The 27,037-nt window shown below is 44.4% G+C and overlaps 3 protein-coding genes across 3 annotated transcripts; all 3 read left to right on the forward strand.

The window, feature by feature from the left end:
• The first annotated feature begins 593 nt into the window (after window positions 1-593).
• Window positions 594-12,091, forward strand: LOC106744118 (MAP kinase-interacting serine/threonine-protein kinase 1). The gene is made up of 5 exons (XM_014618582.1): window positions 594-1,609; window positions 6,785-6,919; window positions 9,747-10,103; window positions 10,181-10,751; window positions 10,826-12,091. Exons 1-5 carry the CDS (start codon window positions 1,555-1,557, stop codon window positions 11,283-11,285), a joined length of 1,578 nt encoding a protein of 525 aa, XP_014474068.1. The 5' UTR covers window positions 594-1,554; the 3' UTR covers window positions 11,286-12,091.
• An 8,566-nt stretch (window positions 12,092-20,657) lies between these two features.
• Window positions 20,658-22,360, forward strand: LOC106744119. The gene is made up of 3 exons (XM_014618583.1): window positions 20,658-20,963; window positions 21,706-21,853; window positions 21,927-22,360. Exons 1-3 carry the CDS (start codon window positions 20,831-20,833, stop codon window positions 22,060-22,062), a joined length of 417 nt encoding a protein of 138 aa, XP_014474069.1. The 5' UTR covers window positions 20,658-20,830; the 3' UTR covers window positions 22,063-22,360.
• Window positions 22,361-22,696: 336 nt separating this feature from the next.
• On the forward strand, window positions 22,697-25,832 carry LOC106744093. The gene is made up of 4 exons (XM_014618522.1): window positions 22,697-24,032; window positions 24,591-24,736; window positions 25,009-25,193; window positions 25,748-25,832. Exons 1-4 carry the CDS (start codon window positions 23,027-23,029, stop codon window positions 25,830-25,832), a joined length of 1,422 nt encoding a protein of 473 aa, XP_014474008.1. The 5' UTR covers window positions 22,697-23,026.
• The last annotated feature ends 1,205 nt before the right edge of the window (window positions 25,833-27,037 follow it).

A 27,037-nucleotide genomic window follows, 5' to 3' on the forward strand; every position in this document is an offset into this window, starting at 1 on the left:
TCGATTCTTTCTCCGCTGTTATCGCTCGCTGCTCAACTTCTATCGTAGCTTACGTTTCTGTAAGTATGCGCCTTCTTACTCCGTGAAATGGCGCGACGCGGAGAGCGAAGCCAGTCAGTGACGCTCATTAGTCACGTCTCTCCGGCTATCTGTTTTCCTATACAGGTCTATCTATCTACCGGAGGAGGTGAGGGCACGCGGGGTTCGAGCCTAGCGCATATCGGAATTTGCGAGACGGAATCGGTAGGCGCTTGTCGAGATCGTTCGAGAAATATGACGCAATAATCGAGTAACTTCGCCGTTATATGCGCTCTCCTCTTCATTAATAATTCATCCACGCGAAAAATGATAACGCAACTCTGATTAGAATTTCGTATGGCCGGTATCCGGCGGCGACTACGTGTGCGCGCACCGTAGGAGCGAATTTGCCAGAACCGTGTTCTGAGAGACACGTTGCCTACGTGACTCTCGGGGCGTCGACGATGCCTCGCGATTCGCGAAGCGACGCAGGCTGCGGCGTACGCCGTGGTGAGGAGGGAGCTGAAAGGTTTCACGGCGCAGTGGTGGGGTCGAGCCGAGTGTTAGTAAGCAGAGCGGCCATCTTGTCGAGCTCAGTCGGAAACCAACTGCCGAGCAGTGAGGGATGGTTGCAGAGAGGAGACGAGAGAGAAGAGGCCAGATGTGTTAGGCGAGGGATTTTTTAATGCGCTTCCGAGCCCGGCTGCCGCTACGTGCTAGAGGCTGTGCGATAGCGACGACGGAGCCACAACAACCATCGCGGGATTTTCGCGTGCGAAAAGGCCCGGTGCACCCGGTTAAAAACCTTGTGCGGAGGGGGAGCTGCGGAGGAGGAGGAGGAGAAGGTTCTGGCGAGAGGCTGACTGCGAGCTTAGCTTCTCATCGGCGAAAAGGCTTGGCCGCTTGGTTGGTGAGGAGTGGACGAGATACGCGGCGAGGAAGAGAGTGAGAAGACCAGCACGTAGGATGACCGACCGAGAGAAAGTGCAGTGTCAAAGTCTGTGATAGTATTTATTTAACAACTCAACAACAACAAGAAGGTTTCGTACATCTGTAGCGAAACATCGTCGGCAACAGTAGCAGCATCTTTCGTGGACGTGTCATCGTCGCGTTCGAGAGAGAGAGAGAGAGGGAGAACGAAAGAGAAGAGGACGAATAGAGAGTCGTGCGCGCCGAGAGACGAAGCTGCGGAGTGAAGAGACACGTAGAAGATAGACTTTATATATTTATTTATATCTGTGATACACATACCGACGCGCTGATATACATCAACCCTCTTTCGCGCGAGATACGAGACGTGGACGAGCGAGAGGAGCAGAGAGGGAGATTATATCAGTCTCTTAGTAGATAGGCGTTTTTGTAAATACGACTGACTCTTTTATAATTACTGCTAGCGGTGCGAGTCGTGAAAGACAGAGAGAGAGAGAGAAAGAAAAATACAAAAATCGCGTGCACGGACGGATCTCTCAAGAGTGAACCGCCGAAAAACTCCCAGATATTATCCGAACGAGCAGCATCACGCGGTCGCACGGAAACATGGTGGAGAAGATTCTGGAGGAGAGAGAGGACGGCACTCAAGAGCCTGGACGAGGTAAGCGAGTTTCCATTCAGTTCGTTTAATTTATCTCGAGAAGAATAACTATTCATTCGGCGAAAATGTCAAGACAGCTCACCGTATATCGCGATTGTCGATCCTTCGGTCACATTGTATCGATTAATCAAAGTTGAACGACTGCATTATTTTTTCGCGCTCTTTCTCACTTGGCTAAAAACCTGTCTCGACTGTTACCGGTACCTCGTAAGTCTTCTTCGAGAGGAAAATCCATTCAAAATTCGCCGGACGATCGTTCTCGTCGGAATTAAAGCCGCGGAGTTGTTGGTTATCGATGTTTGTTTTTCAAACCGGCTAACCTCGGAGATGGCGGCGGCGGCCATTTTCGCCGGTCAATGTGTAACGACCCAGTAACGAGTGCCGGGACAAATGCTCCTTCGTGCTTTACGTATTCACCGTTGTTGTGGTACAGGGAGCGGCGGAAGGAGAAGGAAGCACAACTGATGAGTCTCGCACTCGAGCCGTGCCGATAGGCTCGACGACGCGACGAGAATGTTCGGACACGCCGGATCCGCGTTTAGTGATTCGCTCTCCGTAGAAAATCGCATCGCGAATATGTATGAATTCACGCACGGCGGTATGCTCGACCAGGGTCGCGGCGACGGAACTTTCTCGAAGCTGACGAGAAGACGGCGGTGTCCGTACATCGTCATTTCCCCGCCTGATCGTTGAAAACCAACGACCACTCGATTTATCCGTTATTGTTCGTCGGCTTCGTGAACTCGCCTCGCTTACCTCGTCGACGACGGGATTCCGTAAACGCGCGAACGGCTTTCGTCATTCGGCATACGTGGAGATCGCATGGCGAAACAATTTTTCCATTAGGTACTTCATCGAACATCGTCGGGCACATCGATTCTACGCGCTCGCGTTACTACCCCCCTGCGATTGATGCCGCTCTCGACGATTTACGCGTTACAAACTCGTTCGCTTTGCCGGCAACGGAGCTATTTTCGCCGGCGTCTTTAACGCGGCGATTTGAACGGAGTTATTTCGCCTCGCTCGCTCGTTCGTTCGCCTGGGTCGAATTTCGTGGGCCGTCTGTCTCGCTGACGCGACTTTTCACGATGAAATTTTGCGCCAATAACGCGAATATCCTCGGGTATTATTTTTGGGGTTGCCGGGGAGGCCGCCGGCGACGCGCTTCCGAGTAGCGCGCGTCGTTGGCACGACGCATTATTTTCGGGGATGGAGCGCGGGGGTAGGGACGAAGTGGGTTAGTCGGTATACACGGCGCGCGCGGGGTTCGGCAAGTTCGGCGCCGTATCACGAGGCTGAACGAAGGGAGAGCGAGTTGGGCTGTAGGGCGACCCAAACAAAGAACGGGAGGGAGAGAAGGGTCCCGCGCGCGCATGTCAGCTCCACGCGCTCTTAAAGGGAAACGCACAATTCGGAGGACAAAGAGATATACGCGCGCTCGAGGCGAGCCACGGCCCAAATATATATCTCGGAAAGAGAAACACGCGCGATAAGTGGTAACCGAGGATGAATCGAGCTTACAAATCGCCGTTGTCGCAAAATGGGATAACCGAAGCGAGACATCCGACTTTATTTACCCGATCGGGGCGGACAAAAGCGTGTGCACAAATATTTGTCCGCGTAAATATACTCCGAGACGCGCGCAAGTCTCGGGGATCTTTTCGCTCATGAATTTCCCTCTTAATCGCGTCATTTCGAGCTGATCTATTAATTCATGTACATCGTCTCGTTCATTTCGTTTATCGCGATTGTTAACGGCACATTTTATTATAGTCGCGCGCGGCAGCTTCCATTCGGCGCGCGAGCACGTGCGGATAGGACACTATCGTACGTGCATATCTCGCGTAAGATGGCGGCGTTCCTTTTCTGTGCCAGTCATTGAACTCGGAGACTCGATGTGCCGGCCGGCGGTCGTCGAGCGGCGGCGTCGACGACGTCGACCGCGACGGAAGGTGCACGAAAATACACTCGTTGCCGGCGCCGAAATTACGATGATATGGTAAGAGGTGGGTGACGATAACGCGAGCGAAGAAGCGCGACGACCGATGTAACCCTGTTTCTCTCTTTCTATTTTTTGTCCCCGAGCGTTTCGCTGACGTCAAGGATTCGTCACCGCGATAAGACGCATCGAATTACTCCGGACGAACCGTTTCGCGTTTCTAGAACCCCGACGACGACGATCAATGAGTCCTCGATGAGCTCTCCGATTAAATAACTTTCCGTTTCGCGTCGAATCCAGACCGTTGAACTGTGCGCGTCTGTCATCGATTGACACAGTCATCGTCATCGGCCGAGTTAAATATAACTTCCGCGGTGTGTGACGCGAACGGATCGTCGCGCGCGCGCGGACAATGGGAGAGGAGCCGATCGGCTTACAGTTACGCCGTCGTTCTCGATCTGCCGGCTCTGATTTCTCCTCGACCCACGCGACTCCTCCAGCGAGAAACGGTGTGTCCACTTGCACGCCGTCGTACTTTATTATTCATCGCCGTTATACGTTACTTCTCGCCCACGCGAACAATACGCTTCTTCTTCTTCGGCTCCAAGTATCGCCCGACGAGACACAAGAGCGCAGTTATTAATAGAGACTGCATCGAGAGCGCGCGCGCGCCTTATCTTAAGATCCGCTTGTAGGATGCGTTTATGTAATCTTTTCTTATGTAACTTTTCGAGATTTTGCCTCATAAAGTTCCGACAGTTTCGTATTTTACACGGTATAATCGAGAGTATGAAGAATTTAAAAGTCCGATATAAGAGTCGGGTTGTGACTGAATTATGTACGGGAGGATAAATATGTTTGACATTTTAATATTTTTAAAATATTAACAGGATACGCAGAATCGGTTTGACGTTGAAAGGTAATTCTCCGCGTGCGTTGACACCGTCCAACGTATTAATTATCTTCCCTATAAATGATTTAGTCGCACCAACAACCGCGCCCAACTGTTATCGGCCCTTTGAATTCTTCGGTATTCTTGACTGTGTCACGAGATTATATGTTACAATTCTATATTTTAGTACGTGGCGGACGTGTATTTATTCCGGTTGGCTCGTTCGATCCCAATCGGGTAGCAACACGTTCAACTGCGGCGCTCTCTGCGATGTGATACGGTCGTCGCGCCGTGGAAACATCGTGGTAGAAATATCGTGACCCCGGTGATATATATCTCGCGTAAATCGCTGCTGCCGTTGCCACGCCGTATATATTATCTCCGTTAACACGAAGATCGTGAATCGCGTACCGATTACCGGTCTCGCGGAGCTGCGCCTTCTCGAGCTCGCTGCGAGTGAACTTTCCCAAGCGAGAAGAAAACAGAGAGGGAAACACCGAACTCTGCCGGCACGACGACTGGTATCGGTCGTGTGGCGCGACCAACAGTCCCATTTTTAGCGGCTGAATTAGAAAGTGCGAAGACAGAAAGAAAAGCTGCGTGTCGCGTGTACAGACCGATGGTACGCCACGTCATTGTTCTCTCGAGCAAATTTCATCTTGGTAATCTCATCGATTAATTAATTCAGTAATTAGTATGTTAGTTTTGGTTGTGGAATCGGGCGGACCGGTGATAATAGTAAAAATCATATTTATTTACGAAAAAGCACCATCCTTTTTGATTACAAAAATAGGCCTAATATTTATAAGAGCAAAGAGGAATATCGACGATTACATTCGAAAATAAATTATAAATTAATAACAAATTCTACAAAAAAAAATGTGAATTATTCAATAGATCAAAAATTAAAGATGGCAGTGAGCGAATTTTTAAATATAAAGATTTGGAGCATATTATGAACTCATTTTTATCGATAAAAGTGTCTTAAATGTGGGTTTCTCAGCCACTTTTAGAGGCGCTTTTATCGATAAGAATGAATTGAAAATATGGACTGTTGAAGACACGTGGTATTATTTAACACGCAATAACGCACGACGAAAGAAGTTTCTCGAGGCGCTGCTATTGTTACGCTCGAGTGCGCGCGGCGAAATTATTCCGAGTTTTCATTTACCCCCGGCTAAATCGATGATGGCGCAGTATGTTTCGGCCGACTACAAAAAGTACGGCCGCCTCTATATAATCGAGATTCTCCCCCTAGAGGGACCGCCCGGGCTTTTCTCCACTCTCCCTTTTCGCTTTTTTACGCGAGGGAAGCGCCCACGATAAAACCCTCGGGGCGGGGTAGGAGCCGCCGAAATATTCGACCAATAACTGAGCGGTAAAACGGGGGTTCTCAATAACATCTCCCTTCGTCGCTCAATCATTACTTTTCATTTATCGTTTTGTTCGCGATTCAGAATAATTAATCTCGTCACAATTGACAACGTATAAGAAGCGTGCTCTCCGTCACGTAACGTATACGTAAAAACCTAAAACACGTTATTTTATCGCACGTTGGAAATAGCCGAAGACACGTCAACGTCTACTGGCGATAATTATAACGGAACATTATTTTAAACCCCGGACTATTAAGAGGTACGGCTTTATTCATAAAGACTGAGCGCGTAACTCCCGATGAATGCGAGGTGTCCCCTCTTATATCTACTCATACCGTAACATGGCGACCGCTTCTTTTCTCGTAACAGTTGCATCATGTTTATCGAAACGAATGCGCCCAAGTGCCGGCGCTAATTCGCTCCGCCGAGACTGTCCGTTTTGTTCGCCGGCTGTAAAAGAACACACAAACAACGTTCGTTCGCGCGAGCCAATTTCTCGATCAGCACTTGAACTTATAATTGTCGGTGAAATTCGAAGTTTCTCGTTTTTCGTCGAATTAAGCCGGGTAATGGGTCGAAGCGAAAGTCTATATTCGTCGCGAAAGTTATCGGCGCGGGCGGTGGTGAACGAGCGTGAACCCGCGAGAGTGACTAATACTTCGTGCCGTCGCCGCTTTTATCGATGATAAGCTCGCAATAATAAATTACAATTGCTAACACCGCGATAACGGGAAAACGCGAGACTGTCACGTGTGGTGTGAGCAAAAGCCGCGATACAACTTTGTTCGTTGCGCAACCGCGCGTCTTTTCTCTCTCTTTCTTACGCTCTGTAGGAGGCAAGATTGATACTCCCGCAGCAGCAGTGGTGATTTATTTTACACTTTCCGTGCGCAATTGCCGGGAGATGTGCGTCGAATTACTTTGTCACGAGAAAACTACGATACAAAACTATGTTACGTTCGTTTCAGGCGACGGCACCTGCCGGGATGTGACCCCGACGGGGGAGTCTATGAGCGCGGTGCAAGCCCGTCAGGAAGAGGCGAGACGTAAGAGACGCAGGAAGAGACGTTCCGGCTCGTCCTTGGTGTCCTCCTGCTTCCAAGGTAATGATTCACCCGGCCAGTGGAAGGAGAGAGGGGAAGTGCACGCACGCACATCTTTGTTGAAAGTCGCGCGATCAAGCAGATATAGCTCCGCCGGTATGATGTTTCTTACTTCAAGATAGAGGGAGGATAAAGAGAGAGAGAGAGAACGGAAGTGTGTGTGGAGATTCTACGCACGCACATACGCACCCACCCACTCATCCACCTGCCTCGCGTGGTGGTCTTTCTCACGATTATTGGCGGTTTTCTTCTCGTAGGTACGTGTGTGACCTTGGACAAATTCAGAACACTCGCGATGGCGCGTGAGGCGGCGATAATCGATCGCCCAGCGGGCGCTCCCGGAATTTTGCACGTCCCGCGATACGCTCGCTTGTTTATAAACACCGGAAGTTCGCCGCTCCTCCTACCCCCACTCGGCGGTTTCCTCTCTCCCGGCTTCCTGTCCCTTTATCCCCCACCCGGAAGTACTCGGACGGGTCGCTTTGTCTCCTCCAGCATCTAGAGACTAATAACGAACGCCGGGAAATTTCAGCCACGAAAGTGCCTCTTTCGAGCGAGATGAATTCTTGAATATACGATGCGAAAGGATCGCTGAGAGTTCGGAAACAATCGAACCTTCGTGAATTTCTATTTTCCAATTTCCGGAAGTTTGGAAGAAATAGAAACGCATGAGACCTTCCGTAAATTTCTTTCGTTCCATTTTCTCGAGTCAATAATTGTTGCCAGGACATTCCAGTCTAAAAAGTGCCTCTTTCGGGTGAGACGAATTTTTGAATATACGGTATGAAAGGATCGCCGAAAACTTCGTGAAAATGGAAATATACGAGAGCCATCGTAAATTTTTATTTTCCAATTTTCTCATCCTTCCGACTTTCTTTTCTGTTTTCTTCACCGGCTACTCCTGTCTTCTGTTTATGAAAAGCGTAAAATTTCTCCGTTTCATGGTGCAATTCTGGAAAAACGGTGCCGCAGTACCGTCGACCTTTCTCCCTGCACTCATTACTTTAGGGAAAACACGCGCGTTCCTTCGTTCAAGTTCCTAACCGGCGGGTTGTCTTATTTCAAAGAGAGAGGGAGAAAGAACGCGGGATCGGAGTTAATCCGAGCCGCAGCTGGCAAACACGGTTATTCGGCCACGGAGTCGCTCGCTCGCGCGATCGATAGCACTCCTGGCCCACAGGGAGACGAACCCGCTCCTTCGGCATATATTTTTTGGCACGAGTTTACTCGACTTTTGCGCGAGAGGGATTTACATTCGGTTAAGTCGTGACTGCTTGGCGCGTTGTAAACGCTGTGATCGAGTTCAGTGCCTCGGTCGGGCAGCCGGTTGCTTGGATCGATCGGTTGCATCATCTGATCGATTCGAGAAGCTTCTCTACCCTGCTTGGCACCGTGTACACACAACACCCCTCTACGGTCGATAGAGCTCGGTCGAGAGTCCCCGAACGAATCTATAACGCGAGACTCTCGTTACTGACTTGCTTGATCGCGCATAGAACTGCCAGAGACGATTCGTTCCTCGTACGATTCAAAAATAGAGAGAGAAGGAAGAAGAGACAACAATATATTGTCGTACAGCGATGATAGATCGATCTTACAAGCTCTCTCTCGTGGCATAATCGCTCCAGGCGAATCGGCGCTTAATTCGGTGCGAGTCGACGATCGCGCGATTCCCGAGCACTCTATATTTACTTCGACCGCGCTGTTAAAATTGGTATAGAACGGCGTAGAGAGACGTGGAGGCGTATTATCGGCTTCTGGTTGCTAGGCGCTGGCGACGTTGCCACGCGCAACGCTCGCGTATCCTGCGTATAATACCGAGTGGAGGTAGCAAAAAGGGGGATAACACGATAAGGGGGGCAGAGGGGCGAGCGAGAACGCAGACGCGGCAACGTAGCGCCCCGTAGCACTCGACCAAGACAAGCTGGTGGGGATGGGCGAACGAGGGACACGCGAGAGGGAGAGAGGGCGACGGAGAGAGAAGAGGAAAGGAGCCACGATAGCGCGCACTTCCGAGAGAGAGAGCGAATTCGGTGTTATGTGCGTCGTAGTTCCGCGCTGATCTCTCTCTCTCTCTCGGTCACCCCCTTTCGACCTTGACATTGACTGTCCGTCAGATATACGACACGCTACTCTGTCGCGCGCGGTGCGCGCGTTCGAGAGAGCAGTCTGTTTGAAGTGCGGATAATTGGGCCTTCCGAGCGTGTATCGATCGGCTCACAAGGGGTAAAGCTCTTATATCGAGCCTGAGACTAATTTTCGCGACTGCCTGTTTCGAGCCGAGAGAGAGAGAGAGAGAGAGAGACCGTCGACATCTTCGCTTCCTCCTCGTCGATTCGCTGTTGGCGCGATTCCCGAATTTCTGCGGTGTTATGCGGCTCTCGTTAAAACTCTATGGTAATCGGCGAGATACTAAGAGTCACGATGATGAAGAGAACTTGTCGTGTCCGGTCTTTAGACTCTCTCTCTCTCTCTCTCTCCCTTTCCCTCCCTCCCTCCCTCCCTCCTTCTCCTTTTTTTTCTCCTTCTTTTCCTCCTTTTTCTCTTTCGTTCTGCATACGATGCGGCGACGTAATCGTCAAAAGTGTTCGCAGGGCGACACGCAATATCATGTCAAATGAGTATCGTATTGAATCAACACGGAGAATTTACGTATCGTCGTCGTCGTTTTAGATTTATACAGGCAAAGCGTATGAATGATACGTGGGATATGCGAAACGTGACATCACACTCGTGAATGGGATTGTTTGATGGTTCTAAACTTTTCTTTTTAACTCGGATTTCGCGAAATATCCATTTCAAAAGGAATTCGTTATCGCTGTTACAGAATTGTACAAACTGACTGGTGAGGTACTCGGTGAGGGTGCTTACGCTTCGGTCCAGACCTGTACGTCCCTTTACACGGACCTCGAGTACGCCGTGAAGATCATCGATAAGATCCCCGGGCATGCTCGCGCCAGGGTATTCAAGGAGGTCGAGACGTTCCATCATTGCCAGGGCCACCCGAACATCATCCAGCTGATTGAGTTCTTCGAGGACGAGGAGAAGTTTTACCTCGTGTTCGAGAAAGTCAACGGCGGCCAGCTGTTGAATAGAATTCAGGAGCGAGTTCACTTCACCGAGAGGGAGGCCAGTCAGATCGTCAATGAGATTACGAGCGCGCTCAACTTTCTTCATAAGAAAGGTAATTGAGCGGTCCGATCAGAATGCGAAATGGAATCGAAAATGACTGTGTAACGCGTTCTCTTACGCGCGTTTCAGGGATCGCCCATAGAGATCTTAAGCCGGAGAATATCCTGTGCGTGTATCCGGACAAGTTGACGCCGATCAAGGTATGCGACTTCGATCTCGGTTCGGGCATCAAGTTCAACAATTCGTTGTCAAGTCCCGTGGCGACACCGCAACTTTTGACGCCGGTCGGTAGCGCCGAGTTCATGGCGCCGGAGGTGGTCGAGGCGTTCATCGGCGAGGCCAATTATTACGACAAGCGTTGCGATCTCTGGAGCCTCGGCGTGATCATGTACATCTTGCTCTGCGGCTATCCACCCTTCTACGGGAACTGCGGCACCGACTGCGGCTGGGGTAGAGGCGAGAACTGTCAGGCTTGTCAGGAATTGCTCTTCACCAGCATTCAAGAGGGCAGGTACGAGTTCCCGGACAAGGAGTGGAGATGCATCTCCGAGGACGCGAAGGATTTGATCAGAGGCTTGCTCGTCAAGGAGGCTCACCGAAGGCTCAGCGCAGATAGTATTCTGAAACATCCCTGGATCAACCCCGGGCCGACCTCCGTCGAAACTTGCGATCGGCCGCTTACCACGCCTCATATCATAAGGTGAGCTCTCATTTGACTTTTCTTTCTTGGCGCGTCACGTCAACTTCAGTTACAACACACGCGTGTCCCTGCAGGAGGAACAACTCCGCTAGAGAACTCTCAGCATTTGCTGAGTCCGCAATGGCTGTGAATCGTGTGGTACTTCAGCATTTCTCTCTGAACCTCGAGGATTTGGCGGAGAACAGGGAGCCGCGACTGTCCACGTCGTCCACCGACGACGACAATCATCCGTACGGACACATGTCCGACTCAAGCAGCGAACTGTCCGAGAACAGCAAGCAATTCACGACGCATTCCTCCAGCGAGCTGGACGCCACGCGAACCCAGAAGTCGTCCTCCTCCGTGCTCTCCAACGTCGATCTGAGCGACCCCAAGATCATCGGCAAGAATCGCGTCCTCGGCAAGGACGCGCTGCACCTGTTCGGCTTGTCACCGCCGTGCGAGAGCCGTCTGATGCAACGTCGTCTGAAGGCGCGCTCGGACCTGCTCGAGCGTCAATCCGGCAAAGCGGTAATCGCATCCCCGAGTGGCTAAGAGGTCGTTGAAAGAGAAAAGAAAGATCGTTATCGTCCTTTCTCGCTACAGTATCATTTGTCTCTTTGTAACTTGCACGCGAGGACGCGAAGATGTACAATACTTTTTCCAACGGCTTAGATTGGTAATGAATAGTGTATAAAGCGAAATGCGTCGCAGAGCCGCGGACGCGATGATATATTGGATGCGCGAATAAAACGAAAACAGGCTCGATCGTTTACAATTAGCAGTTGTGACGGCAAAAACACACAATGACTCACGAGATAAAATTCTGTAAGATCCTGCCGCGAGAACTATACTATTGGAGAAAGAAAAAAATATATCGTTATCTTCTTTTTTTTCAGTAGCCGTAAGCCTCTTTTGTCTTAAACTTTCCTTTTTAGCGTACGGTTCGGATGATAAGCAGATGTTTTTATTTCCAATGTTCAGAGTCCCTTACTTTTACATCTCATCAATCGCCCAACATTAACTTTTAATTAATCGGTAATAATAATAATCGTGAACGTCTTGAATAGAAAGAGCGTAAATACTAAAGTAACGTATATTTAAAACCAAAAAAAGTAAATAACGTATATACATGTACGATTTTGTTTAGAGCGTAAATCTTAATTATAGCGTAATAACTAACGTGTGCTGTATTACGCGCATTCAACTATGTGGCATCTCGGCACATAAAAAAAGTCGATACTTATCGCGGATCAGGGCGAAGGAAAGAAAAGAAACGCCGCAGTTTTCGACTCACGACGTCGCGCGCGAGTAATTTTTTCGTTTCACTTGGAAATAAAAGCAAATCTGATTACATCTAACCCTGTAAAATCATCCTCGCTGCGTGCCATCGGTTATTCCACGCAGCTTATATATGTACAGTTATACGTTGCATATATTGTACAGTATATAGGAGGTATCTACGCAACACGCGCATCGACAGCATCCACGCACACACACGCATACACGACACGACAAATTCACGTACCGGAGTCTCATACTTCATTCATCCACACACACACACACACACAACACACACACATCGATGTCATTGCGAGTCAGCGTCGCGATCCGCGAGATGACTTGAAAGAATATATCGTGTTGCGTCAACCGTCGCGTTGGTGCGAACCTTTATTCTTTTCGTCATGGCAATGCACGTCGAATATAATAACACACATACTCGCGCGTTCATGTGTAGACAGGCAGATTACAAAGAAAAAAAAAAAAAATGAAAAAAAAGGAGGGAAGAGAGAGAGAGAACCCTCAAGATCGTGATAGTTCACGCGCCATCGAACGCACGAACGAATACCCCTCTTATTATTACGTAAATATCACTTTTACTTGTTCGCCCGGGAATCATTTGAATAAGAAGCGGAGGAAGAAGAACGGTCGGTGGACGCGTCAACCGAGAGCGAAAGATGTTCCTTTTACCGCGCTTTTGATATTTGTTTGAAGTATGTTCGAGCCATGAATATGTATGTTCTCGAACAGAGCAAACCGGTGGTGAGCGTACCTCGGCGCACAGGTGCAGATTATAGTTTGCTCATATTAGGTTAGTGAAAACGCGCGAGATAGGTCGTAAGAGCCAAGAGGGAGATTTCAAGACGATATTCTCGAAGGACGTACAAGTTACGCGGTATTAAAAGGGATACGGGAGAGGGAAGGAGAGCGAGTGGCGGAAAGCGGATATAGAGGAGAGAGAGAGAGAGAACAGCCACTTTAATAACAGATCTCTCAGCTGTTAAAGTCGTCGGCAACGAATCATCTATCGATTGGCGTTGCGTATTTTTGTAGAATTTTATCGACCAAGAGTTGTTTTAACGTCGGCCCATCCACCCACGGTAACGCGCCGATATTGCACACGATTGCTGTTTTCCGTTTCTCTCGTTTCTCTGCGTTCGTCTACACGCGCAATATCAACGAAAGAACGGCGCGAGTCCCGCTTTTCGCTTCGGCTCGGGGGAGGGAAGGATTAATCGCGACGACGTACGTTTCCTTATTTCCTTTATTGCGCGTTACCCTGGAGCAGAGTGCAGATATATACGTATGCGAAGGGAATTTCCTTTTTCATTCGCTTCTTCATGCCGATGTGGTGGACGGATTTTACTCAGGGCAGCTGAGAAAAATGCTGCGCACGTGATTATACACTACACTCGTACAATTTGCAGACGGTGGAGCAGAGAGAGGGGAAGAGGTATATAAGGAGCTATTTGTAACGTTCGCGCGGGCACGGTGTCTCCAGGCTTGTGACGTCATCGTAGTAGGCATACTCGTTTCTAAGGACACGCTCCTCCGCGAACACCTCACATTCTTCCTCCGTTGTGACGCGCAACCGCTGGAGCTGCTGTGCCATCGTAACATTACGCGTTTGTACATTACGATCGCATCGAAAAAACTTTCGTAGGAAGTCATTCGCTTGCTATTAGAACATGGCGAATATCGGCTTTTGTCAACTTTCGTCTTCTTTGTACTTTGTAAGTATCGGTAAGATAAAGATTAACGTTTAACGAGCCTGAATAAGAGATATTGCGAGAGAAATATACATATATATATATATATAAACATATACATATATATGTATATGTTTACATCCGTGTAAATAGGAAGGCTATGCTGTGCAGATATGGAAAGCAATATATATACATATATATAACGTGAGCTATCTTAAGGGGAATATTGGAAGGTTTATTGGAAGAATACACAATATTGGAAGATTAATATATTATTTACCGGCCTCTCTTCACGTAAGGCCAAAGAATTCTTTCGCTTTCGTTCTTCCTTTTTTTTTTATTGTACGTAACGCGTCCGCTATTGACAACGTTTTCCAAATACTGATCCTTCAGTTTCGTATCAAAAACGTTCGATTTTCCCCGCTTGTTTTTCTTTTTTTTTTTTTTTTTCAGAGAGTTTATCTTATCCCGCTTGAAATGCGAAATGTCGCATTACACCTTGAGCAATCAAGCGTACGCTCGAGAAAAAAAGAGAGAACTACGTCAAATTGTCCCTTATTTTTTTCTTTTAAAAATATCGAAATAAACGAAAAATACTTTCTCGTATCATTCACAGCTGCGACGATTGTGACGACATTGATGAAGAGCGTGCGTTTCGGTGAATCATAAATACAGAGCGTGAATGTGTGCAAGCGAGAATTCTTTTTTTCTTCTTTGAAGTAATTATAACGTGGGGGGGGGAGGGGGGGGTATAAAAATAGAAAGCGAGAATGTCGGAGTGTGCCGTGTAAGGGAAAAAAATATAAAAGGAAAAGAAAAAAATACAAATGGCCATAATACAGATCTGTTAAGTGTTAATGAGTATAAGATTATACAATAGAACATGAGAGTAAATGGATGGATGTGCGCGTGTGTATGTGTGTGCGTTAGAGAGAGAGAGAGAGAGAGAGTTGTGTGTGTATACGTGCGTACGCCTGCGAGTGAGATACACGCGGGGGGGACAACTAACTAGTAGTTCGTAAGAGAAAAATCCAGCATCTTGTCGTAAGTTCGTAGCGTAAGGGTACCGCTGAGTCGTACCGATCGTGTGTCAAATCACGTCACGTTTTTCGCCTTCACACACTTTTTCGCGTCACACGTATCATTTCATGTAACGCGAACACGAATCGTTTTTTTATTTTCATTTTCCTTTTCGTTCGGAGCAACAACAATGTGCGAGAGTCGAGTCGTTCGAAATTGAATAATTTCCGCACCCGGAGAAGACAGAGAACTACGTAACGCCGTCGCGGGACTACAATACGCGGGTTTCGCACGGTCGACTATAACGCAGCGGCGGTCGGCGACGGTATATGTGAAATATACGGATATTATCATTCTTCATTTCCCTTCCCGATACACACAATGCGTAGGTGTTTCCTTTGCCGGCTAATTACGAAAGGGAATGTAATGCGAATGACGAGAACGAACAAGCAGCGAAACGCGCAACATCGTTGATGACGGTGTACGTTCGCGTGTCGTGCCAACTAATTCGTCCTCCACGGTGCGGCGATAATCATTATCGCGGAACGATCGAGGAGAGCGGGATTCACGTTATTTGCTTTCTTTCTTTTCTAGAAAGAAGAAAGAAGAGGTGCGACACGAAAGGAGCGAAGAAAGGAACAAGCAAAATCACGCGTTATATATGTGTGTGTGTGTGTGTGTGTGTGTGCGTGTGCGTGCGTGCGTGCGCGCGCGCGCGCGCGTGTGTGTGTGTGTGTGTGTTTCAAACGGTACGCATCCCGTTTCTCTCATCATCTTCCGGTCTGCACACTGTAGAATTTTTCACCTGCAGAATCCCCACGTTTGTCGTGTCCTTCTCTTTCTTCGCGAATAGCAACGGCAGTATTCGTTAGTATCCGCGCCGGTCGGACATATATATCTCGCGAGAAGACGCGTCTTTTTTTCTCGATGGAAAGAAGAGAGATGCCGAAGGCTCGCTAATTGGCTCGCGGAGCGGTCCATCGTTCATACGAGATCGTCACGGTAGTTCTTGATTTCGACGAGCGCTCACACGTCGCGTAGAATCCGCGTCAGAAAGAAAGAGAGAGAAGGGAAGAGCGTGCGACGACAACTTCGACGCGAGATACAACTTCGATCACGTTTCTTATTCTTCGTAGCGTAGTCGGTATAAACAATCGACGATGGAAGAGTGGAAATACTGGAGAATGTAAATAAGATTTATCTAGTAGCTTATAGTGCCTATATCCTAAAAAGAATAGATTTGTAAGTAGTACCCATCCCCCAGATTTTACCTCTTATCCTACCTACCTACTACCTACCTATCTATATCTCCATCTTCCAATCTATTCACCTACCTATTCAACAACCTTTTTCGTTATTTTCCCTTCTGCACGTAGAAAAGGAAGAAAAAGAACAAAATTTAATCATTTACCCCTTCATTCTTACTGCCTTCTCAGCCCTTCTGACCCTCATATATGTATCATCGAAAATTGAAACATTCCTCTCTGAAAATCTTCTCTGTCCGCGGAAAAACTCAGGTCCTGTTCTCCCGCTCTGCGCGTCCCTTCTTTCCTTCCTTCCGTTCTTCCCTTCCTTCCTTCTTCCTTCCTCTATTCTATTTCCCAAAAAAATTGTTATAAAAGAAAAAATGGCCAAAAAATATTTTTTATTTTTCATACCCACTTGTATGTAGTAAGACATACGATATATTTTTTTGACACGGTTGAGAAGAAGACGGAGCTTGCTTAGGAAGGAAAGGAGAGGCCGCTCGCGTCCCATCGGTCGTTCCTGTCCAGAGATTATACTCGATCATTCGTGTCACGTCTGTATTTCTTGTATTACAAGAGAGGTAGAGCAAAAAAAAGATCAGGGTACGATCGTGGAACGTGACAGCGTCTCCTTCATTCCTTGCGTTTGGTGCGATATCTTACTGCGCTTAGTATTAGACATTTTTGTAAACTGAAGTCGCTCTTCTGTTTTGTGAGAGAGAAAGGGAGAGAAAGAGAGAGATATTGTGAGAGAAAGAGAAAAAGGGCCAAAGTCCATTCGAAAAACGTGCTCATGTACGTAATTTTCATTTTCAATGAAATGCGAAATGCGCATTCTCATCTCGTTTCTTTCGATCCTTTGAGAAATTCCCGTTTGAGAAATTAGAAAAAACAAATTATTTAAACGGAGTTTCCTCATTTTCGATTTTACTGTCACAAAATTCGACTATTTTCCTAAAATAAAGAATAAATGAAGATATCGCTGGAGAAAACGTTTACGTTTTCGATATTTCTTCAAACGTTTCAAGGTATAATATCACGTCGTGAGCACGAGAGGCGCTTAGTTTCTCGACTATACTTTTATTCGTATTTAAGTGGCGCGCGTTTAGCCTAGCGAACCATGTAAATGTTGAGACTGGATGATGAACGTACAAAAGAACTTTATTATATCTGTGAAACACATGAGAAGACACACACGCTAAGTTAAATCGCTCCACGATTCGATGCGTAAAAATCGTCTGAGGATGCGAGAGTACTCGTAGCGCGCGCGACTGGTTCGATCGCTAAAAGAGCGACAGTAATAATTCCTACGACGACTCGAATTGTCCGGAAGAAGAGAAAGAAATCTGATTGCAATCCGGCAATGGCGTGATTCGAAGAGAGAAGAAAAGAGAAAAAGAAAAAAAATAGGAAAAAAGAAATACACGATCTGTCATTAATTCCTCTGATTATTGATCATTAAAATGTATATTTTTTAAGTGAAACATTAAGACACTTTATTTTCACACGCACTTTTCCTTCGACACACACATACACGCGCGCGCATCCCTCGGTAACGCACCTCGTTTTTTTTTTCCAGTCGATTCGCCTGGTATTCTTGGCGAGTTCTTCGCGTTATTGTTTTGCAATCGATCGTTCGATCGAGACACCGGATCTCACGTGTCTCTTCCCACCGTGATGAAATTGATCGATCGATCAATTACCGAGAGATTTCCACACACGATGAAGATGCGACACACGTGCGAAAACCGTGCGAACACGCACTCAGAGAAGTGGCTTAGTAATAGCAGCTAAATCTTATTAGCTAGTTCAAACTTTGTCGTCTGCATTGCTAAAAGTTGGCTATTAGAAGTAAAATGCATTTGCTGCGAGGTACATTTTTATTAGCTAACATTATTAGCACAAGTAGCCAAAATTGGTTAGCTGCTAGTTGTATCATGTGTAGACAATACGAAAGACGTTTATATCGACGAAGTAGTATCTCAGGTAATTGACTCACGGTCCTAAAGTCTCAGGTTCGAGTCCGTCAATGCTTAAGCGTGTTTTTCAGATAACGATATAATATTAAATCAAGTAAATCGGCTAAATTTCAGGCAAAATTAGTAGTGTAACACCTTAAGGGGCGGTTTCTATTAAAAAAAGCAATACATTTCTAGTATGATTTCAGTACTATTATACAATCTAGCTAATACTTTTTTTCTTTTGTAGTGCCTAAATTCAAACAGCTAATAAATTTAGCTGTGCTAGCAATGACATTATATGTCCTTAATTCAAAGACACATTTCAGCTACCCCAGCTAGACTTGAGCTCCTATGGCTAATTCTTTCTCTGAGTGCACGACGATCCGAGGAGGCGAATGTCGAGCCTCGTCGAGTCTCGTCCGCTATTACGATTGTCAGAACTTGGAGGAACTTTCACATCTCTCACGAGATCTTAGACCACCAGGCACGATATAGATCAATCATACACGCGGATACCTCTGTAAAATCGTGTTCATGTCGAAAATGGGAACTCATTTAGGCGGATTCAATTTCCATCGTGGCTTCGTCGGGTCAACAGACGAAGCCAAGACGCGACGTTGCTAGGTCTCGCGATTGTCACGGTATCGACCTCGAAATCCGACTCTTGATTTTTCCACGGCGAGATTATATATACGTGTGTGTGTATGTGTATGTGTGTGTGCACATTCGACATGGTCACGATTCCGGATCACGCCAATGAGATCGCTGAGAAAGAAAGAAAGAAAGAGAGAGAGAGAGAGAGAGAGAGAGAGAGAGATCGTATATTTAATTTCGTATACCATACACGCCGTCCTTGCGCGTCGATGTTCAAGTCGACCACGAGCGTATTACACGAGTACAAATCGCAGTTTTTTCATTTCGAAGTAACATCCAGATAGATATAAATATATATGTACGTATATATCGGCGAAGGCGACCAGGCGGAAATATCTGATCAATCTGTAGTTACGGAGAATAGTCACGGAACCGTCACGGGTCGTTTCCTCCTCCTCCTCCTCCACGAAGGAAACGACCGCGTCGATGTCGCCCTCGTCCTCGTCCTCGCCCTCGCCTTCGATTACAAACGGACGGTAGTCGCGATCGATTTTTATCAGTTCCGATCGACGAAGAATGGCACAAGCCGCGGGATATCTTCCGATCCTGTCCCGCAGAAAGATACGCGTCGGTCTCGAGGATGCCTACAGGACGAATTGGATGTAACCGAGAGAGTGTACGAGAGCAAGAGAAGGGAAAAAAGAAAGAGAAGAATCAGCGAGAGGAGATATATACACACACACAAACCTCCTATCCTAAAAGCACTGCCGATCTCTGTCGTAATAATCAAAACGATCGAGAAGCTCAAATGTCGACGTCCTCGGGATCTCGCGTATCTTTTCTAGAGACTCGACGCCCTTCGCGATCGGGCCTCGAGAATTTGTCCTGCCCCCATCGATCGACGACCGATCGACCATCCACCGATCGCCCGAGGATCCACGTTGTTGAACTTTACCGATGTTTAATCGCAGTTACGCGGATTCAGGATTAACGAGAGATGTTGAAAGACATTTCGTTGAAGAGAATTAATGACCGAGCGTTATCGGGGGAGGGGGGGGGGAGGGGGGGACCCGATCCCCGAGCTTCCGCGTACCTTCGATTACGCGACACACAGCAGTATTGTACTGTATTAGAATATGTCCACATAGTAACAAAGTCTCGTTACGATGTCATATAATACACAATCGCGATCTTACTCGTGTCATCGGCACATCTCTCGTCGATACCAAGTGGAGACGAAGGCGGTGCGACATGACACAAAGCACGGCGACTCGATCGCAAGTCGCAGACGAGACGGGAATTTATAGAGCGTCGTTAACGTTATCGGTGGCTGATTTTCCAAAATTTACGAAGCGTTACGAAGAGTTACGTGAGTTTGCTCTTATAGAGAGAGAGAGAGAGAGAGAGAGAAAGAGAGGCGATTATACCGTATAGATACCGTATATAAGATTTATTCGTAAGTGATCTCAGCGAAGAGCGACGGCTGTAATAACGTCCTAGGATGCGTCGTCGCGAGAGAGGATCCCTGAAGGGATGTGTGACCTTTTGTATTATATGAGTGAACGAGCGAGCAAGAGGGAAAACCGAAGCGCGTTTTACTAGATACTTTCCTTCGCGAGGAAAGAAAGTGTCGCGCAAATTGCGCTCGAGTGAGAAAGCATCAGAGGGAGAGAGAGAGAGAGAGAGAGAGAAAGAGAAAGTGTGTGTATGTGTGTGAGCGAGAGCAACTTTGTCGGAGGGAAAAAGACACGTCCGTCGAAATTTAGATACTTAACCGGCAAACAGGCGTGATAAGGTTTTTTAGCGCGACGACGTAAGCAAGGAAAGAGAGAGGATATTGAGGCCGAGGAAGTGGCAGGAAGTGGCAGAGACGGAACGAGTCGAGAGGGGGAATTTGTAATATCGGTGCGCGTCGGACTAACCATTATTAATCGCGTATACTTTACTGGAAATATATGAATTATTAATGGGGCAAGTCGTGAAATAAAGAGAGACAAATATACGGTGCATGACAGAATGCTCTCGACGCTCACTAGTCATTTCCCGAAACCCGACCCCGCGACCGGACGCGAAGACGACGAAAATGTCGCGGGTGACTCGTAGAAAGTGTCACCCACACCCGCTTATTTCCGACCGTTTGCGTATTTCGCACGGGGGTATCGATCAAATACGGTAACCTCGACCGCCGAGACCGACTACCGGTTTAATCCGATACTCGGGGGCGGGAAGGCCTTAGTCGAGTATCCTCGGCGACGAGAGCGAGGCGGGGGTTTCGTCGCGTCCGAAACATGTCCGAGCGTCAGAGCGACTCGTACGACTCGAGACCTGTGACGTCCAGGAGGGAGAGGCCGCCGTTCAAGTTGTGCTTCTCGAGGAACCAACAAATCGGACGGTCCAACGCTTGCATATCCAGAGTGAATGGTATGCATATTTATTTGTTTGTTTTATTTATTTTTAGCACGAGCAAGGAAAAATTCTCTTTCACATAAATAGAAGAGATGCTTCCTTTTCAATCTCTTTTCTCGTTATTTTGTCAATGTTAATTTTACGACTATTTGTTGATTGTTCGAGTAAAAGGAAAGTATTCGGATAATTTTACAAGTGTGCTGAATCATTTACAAGTGTCATTTCATGAATATATCTTTTTATTTAAAAGTGTAACGCAAGAAATCTTGATATGCGTTTTCTCGCTTTTGACGTCATTAACGTCCTCGTTGATTGTCCTTAATCATGCCGAGTAGTCAGAAGCCTTAAAAATGACCCTCGACAAAAAGACGTTAGATTGTGAACCGATCGAAAGAGATATAGAGATGAAAAAGACATTCGACGGACTTGCCGGCTCCTTGTATGAAGCTGAGAAATAATAAGGAAGCCTGGTTCGTGTAGCGCAATTCTTTCTGACAGATCTTATAAGAAGAAAAGATCTCTCTTCCTCGCCCTTCCCTCCGAGAAAATCGCTGAGCTATTTTTTGAATATTGTCGCGAGATCCTTTCTCGGCCATATGGGATTGCTCAATTATTAATTCTCGAGTCGGCGAGAAGCTCGCGATGAATTGCCGCGTGTGATCGTGATAGTTGGGATGTCGCGGATTTGCGCGAGAAAAAAATGCGCCGGGACACCGGATAATAAACATTGCGCGAATGAACAATTGTACGATTGCAGCGGACTTCGTCACACCGAAATTCTACTCGAGGGAGCTCGAAGAAATGCAGCGAAATGCGGACGTTAGTGAGACTGTCGAGAAAATCGCCGCAATGGAGAACAAGGTTCCCAGGGACTCGCATAGATTGCCCTTACTGACCAGTCACACGTAATACCTGTGGAATTCTATCATACCTTCAGCTCTCTCACTCACATTCCATCTATTTCTACACGATTTTCAGGTATGGCTGGTGGCATGACAGGGGAATCCATCCGAAGGACCCGCGATTTAATTTTCATAAAAGAACGTCGGATCTAGTGAGCTTCCAGATGAAAATTTATGCCGAGGATCGGAAACTAAAAGGCCTGCAACAATAAGTAACAATAGCTTCGGTTATTTAACAGTCGCGCTCAGCATTGTGAAACTTGCACTTACCACGTACAACATTCTTTTGTCACTCGAGCGATGACCGTTCAATAAATCGTAATTATTCCTTAACAATTTCTGGAAGTGATGTTTGACTCATCACGTCGTTTGGCGATCTGGTATCTTTATTGCCGTACATTCAGTTTTTTTTTCATTTTCAACCTTATATCTTAGATGAAATATAAATTTCTCTTTAATCAAGGTTCATAATTCAATTCGAAATTCTATGAAAATATCTTACATTCTAATCTTGTGTTCACAGAAATGTTGGTCTAGTAAAATTGAAGAAATAAAAAATACTGAAGATTTGTTTTATTTCTGCGCAAATATTTGGACGATATGTTCCATTTCGTATAAAATCTAATAGTTGGTATTTATGAATAATAGCTACATTATGTAGACTGATAAGATATCTGTTGTAAGATAACAGTATCAACGGATATATTTTTATTACTACAAGTAAATTATTTTTATTATTATAATTAGATTGATTTATATTTATAGAAATAATATCGCGCGCGCACGCGCGTATCGAATTAATATATATGAATTTATAAACACAAGATTGACCGGAAGATTTCCAAACGTACAACTTCTAGAAGATTCTAGATATTTCTATTGTCCTTAGACAGGTAGTTGAGACCCGGGTAAGTAGTTTCTTCCTCAGTCGTAGGTAACAGTGTCGAAGAATCAACAGTCTTAGTTACACCGCACGAACGTTAAGAGTTCAGAAGTTTCCAAAACGATTTGGATATTTCCGTTGCCGTGACGAGGCGCATCATCTCTCTTCGTCGAAGCGTGTGACTGGTAAATTAATTCCAGATTAATAATATAAATTCAACAACGGGATCTTTTTGTCTCATTCTCACCGGGTAAAAGTGAAAAATCGTTGGACACGTGGTGGCGAAATTCATCATGGCGACAATCTATTACTGCAATAACTATAACAATTCGATTGTGCAGCCTACGACCTGGTGCGAGAAAGATGAATATGATACAACATCGGAGAGTATGTCGAAAAATTCCGATGAAAAGTCATCGCCACAAGAATGTCTTAAGATGCAATCATATCCTGAAATACACTTGCCTGCTCCGCTTTTCTTCCCTGAAGAGGATGAATTTGATATACCTATAATATTTGAGTCTGATCCCGAGTCTGAAACCGAATGGCGTACATCGGGGCCAATACCTGGCGAAAAGCGTCCATATGATTACTATGTTATAAAAAAATTTTTAGAACAACGTATGCCAAAGAATGAAGTGAATACATTGTTCAAGAATTTCGATAATCTTTACGACAGAAATAGTTTGTTATGCTGTATGCTCGCAAATGACATATTGGACAAAATAATTGAACATTTACCACCCGATACTAAGGAAACTGTACCTTTAGAGCCTGAAAAGTCATCGGACAATAACATTCAGGACGTTAAATGTGAAACATCAACGAACGACTTTCAGAATGTCAAGGATAAAACATTAAAGCCCGACTTGGAGAGCTTAAAAGAGGATGAAAATTTAAGAAACAATTCTCAAAACGTTGAATATAAAGAGCCCAATATCTTGACGTCACTTTATAGCCCGCCAAATAAATATCTGATTGTAGAGGACGTGCAGAAGAACGTCGGACAAAACTTTTGTAGCGACTTTCCCAGCATCGTTCATTTTCATGAACTGTCTAGCAATCCTGATTCCGAAATATTCGCTATCTATCAGAAAGAAGAACCTGAGAAACCCATAGAGAAGGAGGAACAAGATAAGACAGAGCTCCCATACTATTTTAAATTAGCAGTTAAACGGGCTGATGTTATCTATGGCGACCCTAGTTATTGGCTCGACCAATCGGTCCAATGTATGATGTGTAGTCGAAATTTGCAAGCTCGCTTAACTATCCTCGACGACAACAAAAGTGTCTTGATTGGTGAGACATTTGAATCTATATAGTACAAAGTTACATACACATACGCGAACGTACATGCGAGCGTATGTATAATATACAGGGTATTCGAAAGTTTTGACCAAGTAGCCGGTATAGTAATCAGATAATTATATCTAATCATACATAATTATATATGATTAGTATTAAATAATTATGTACGTACAAATTTCATACGTAATTTAATATAATTACGCATAGTTATATATATTTATACATGATTATGTGTGAAATATTTTTTAACGGGCATTTTCAATAATTAATAATTCGAAATTTTACGCGATCGTTTGCAAAATAGTAGAGAATATTTCTGTTCGGTTTAACTCGTTCTACCTGTACACAACCGTTTGGTCAAAGCTTTACGGACATCCCGTTTATCATGTGATGTATACATGTACACGTATATATTTAAAATCTATATAATATCAGATTTATATAACATCAAGTATGTATGAAGTGTTGAATCTAAGTAATGTTAAGTCTGACGCAACAAGTTGTAATTTCCATTGCAATCGTAACGTAACATACATTTATTATGTGTAGATGATGTGATGCACGATTTCATGATTCCATACAAGTATAACTATTATGTGGGATTAGCGCATTACAATTGTAAGAAGGATTTTAACAGAAGTGGGTTTTCTTATCATTGTACATTATTACATGATAGGAAGTTGAAGGAACCGATAGTACGTATATACTTTAGGAAAAACATTGAGAAATTCTTAATCGCGAACTATAAGAATTTCGCGACTTCCGAATTGTATTGTTTTCGCGGCGAACGAGTTTTCCAGCGGACATTGCATGGAGCTAGGAAACTAAACAATTATGAAAAAAAAAGAAGGAAATTGTTGATTTCTCTCGGAATTCGCGCGTTGCTTCAGCGTTAGTCGTAAAGGGATCATGATTATAACGATAAAAGTTTGATTAATCACATGCGATGTTGATTTCTTGCCCACAGACCACGATGGATCTGTTCTATACGTTGATAATCATGCTGGCATTGACCAATCTCCCGATATTCCTCGGTTTTCTGGTTTACGACATATTCGTAAATCAGATAAATAGAATTGACCAGCGTGAAATGTGGATCATTCTTCTATATATGCTGTTATTCGTACTCCTAGCCATAAGTCAACTATATAGGTACGTTTAAATTTCATTTATTATTCCTTATATCACTTTTATATCACACTTCGTGAAAGTGTAGCCATTGGAACGAGTTCCGTCTGAAATTGAACGGAAGTTATCCCGTTCTCTTCGTGACTTTCATCAACAAATCATTTACAGCTTGAGAATTTCTTGACCCATCGACGCTCTTATTATGGAAATACTTATAGATTATAGATTGACCCGATCAATTGTCATTATTGACTAAATTCGAGAAATTTTATTATCGGTGGCAGAAAGATCGCAAAATTTTCCTTATCCAATAAGTCTTACAACGTGTATTTGCATCCAAAATGAGAATTTATATATATTTCTTTAATAGTTCTCAGAAGATAAATTTTCCCATCGAATATCGTACGCATTCTGATGCTCATCGAGATAAAAGCATTGCAATTTTTCTGCCATTGATTATATTTAGAAATAAAAGATCCTAAATGTTTATTTTATCAAATACAAAACACTCATTGTATAATTTTATAATTTTATCCTATTCAACGAAATCAATTCTTGATCTTACTCATCTGTTGTAGTTACTATAAGAAGAGGAATAACATCATTGAGAAAATATACTTGGTAGTATGGGAAAATCAGCCTTTCTTCAAAAACTCCAAGTGAAATAAGTTGGACATTATGCGGATAATACCATGAATAATGATATTATACAAAGTTGATATATATATATATATATATAAATACATACATATTACTTATATATATATGTATATATATTAAAATATCTAACATGAGATATGAATGTATAGTATGATTATATATAAGAACATACGAATATATACATATATGGAAAATATGCGTATAGGTAGATATGCGTATGTAGATATATATGTATATACATATATATACGTACGCGCGCACACACACACACACACACACACATACACAAGTACATGATATTTCATAATTACAATTGTTTATAGTAGCAACGACACTGTTGACTGTTGTTTGACACATGTAATGCGTTTTATTTTATAAATCTCATGAAAATATTAATATTTTTTAAACAATAAATTGCCAAAAATAAAAATAAATTTTAAGAATTTTTAATGAATACTATTGTATGTTGCATGTAATGAAAGTGTATAACGGACAAAATTGGATTGTAATTGGAAGTGTTTCTATTATTATTATTCAAGTATTCAGGCATTGAAATTATAGATGTTTCTCCGAAAAATAAAAAGGAAAAATTGAATTTTATTAAATTTCACAACACATCTTTATCATGAAAAGGAAGCAAAAGTCAATAGACTGTAATTGGTAAAAATAACGATAATAACATAGTTCAAAAAGTGTTTCGCTATGTATTTCTAGAGTTCTCAATTATATTATTATTTAATATAACGTACATTAATTTATTACAATGCAATATATATATAAATCGAAATCTGTCATATATCAAAATCTTCAATAAAGTTTGTCGTCGTATCATCAAACTATCGTTTGTCTAGCTTTTTATTGTATAAAATAAAAATCACACAAATAATGTTCATACCGTTTAAATGTACGAATCTTTTTCTTTAATTTGTATGTAGATAAATTGTAGATTTTTCTAGTGAATTATTTAATTATTTGTATCAAAGTTACCTTTGACTTTTCACAAGCTATAGTATTTCGTTTCTCGTTAAAGACAGTGGCGGTTCATAGCGGAGATTGCTGAACTAACAAAAATAATGGGTCTAATAATCATAAGGGGTCAAATATCATAAAACCCATATCAGACTATGGATTAGAAAGCCTTGTGGCTAGTTTACAGTAGGCAGTAGGAGTACGTTCATAAGAAGTAAAAATAAGAAATTGACCAATTA

Source organism: Dinoponera quadriceps, unplaced genomic scaffold (genome assembly GCF_001313825.1).
Source record: "Dinoponera quadriceps isolate SergipeBrazil2010 unplaced genomic scaffold, ASM131382v1 scaffold1290, whole genome shotgun sequence".
NCBI lineage: Eukaryota > Metazoa > Arthropoda > Insecta > Hymenoptera > Formicidae > Dinoponera > Dinoponera quadriceps.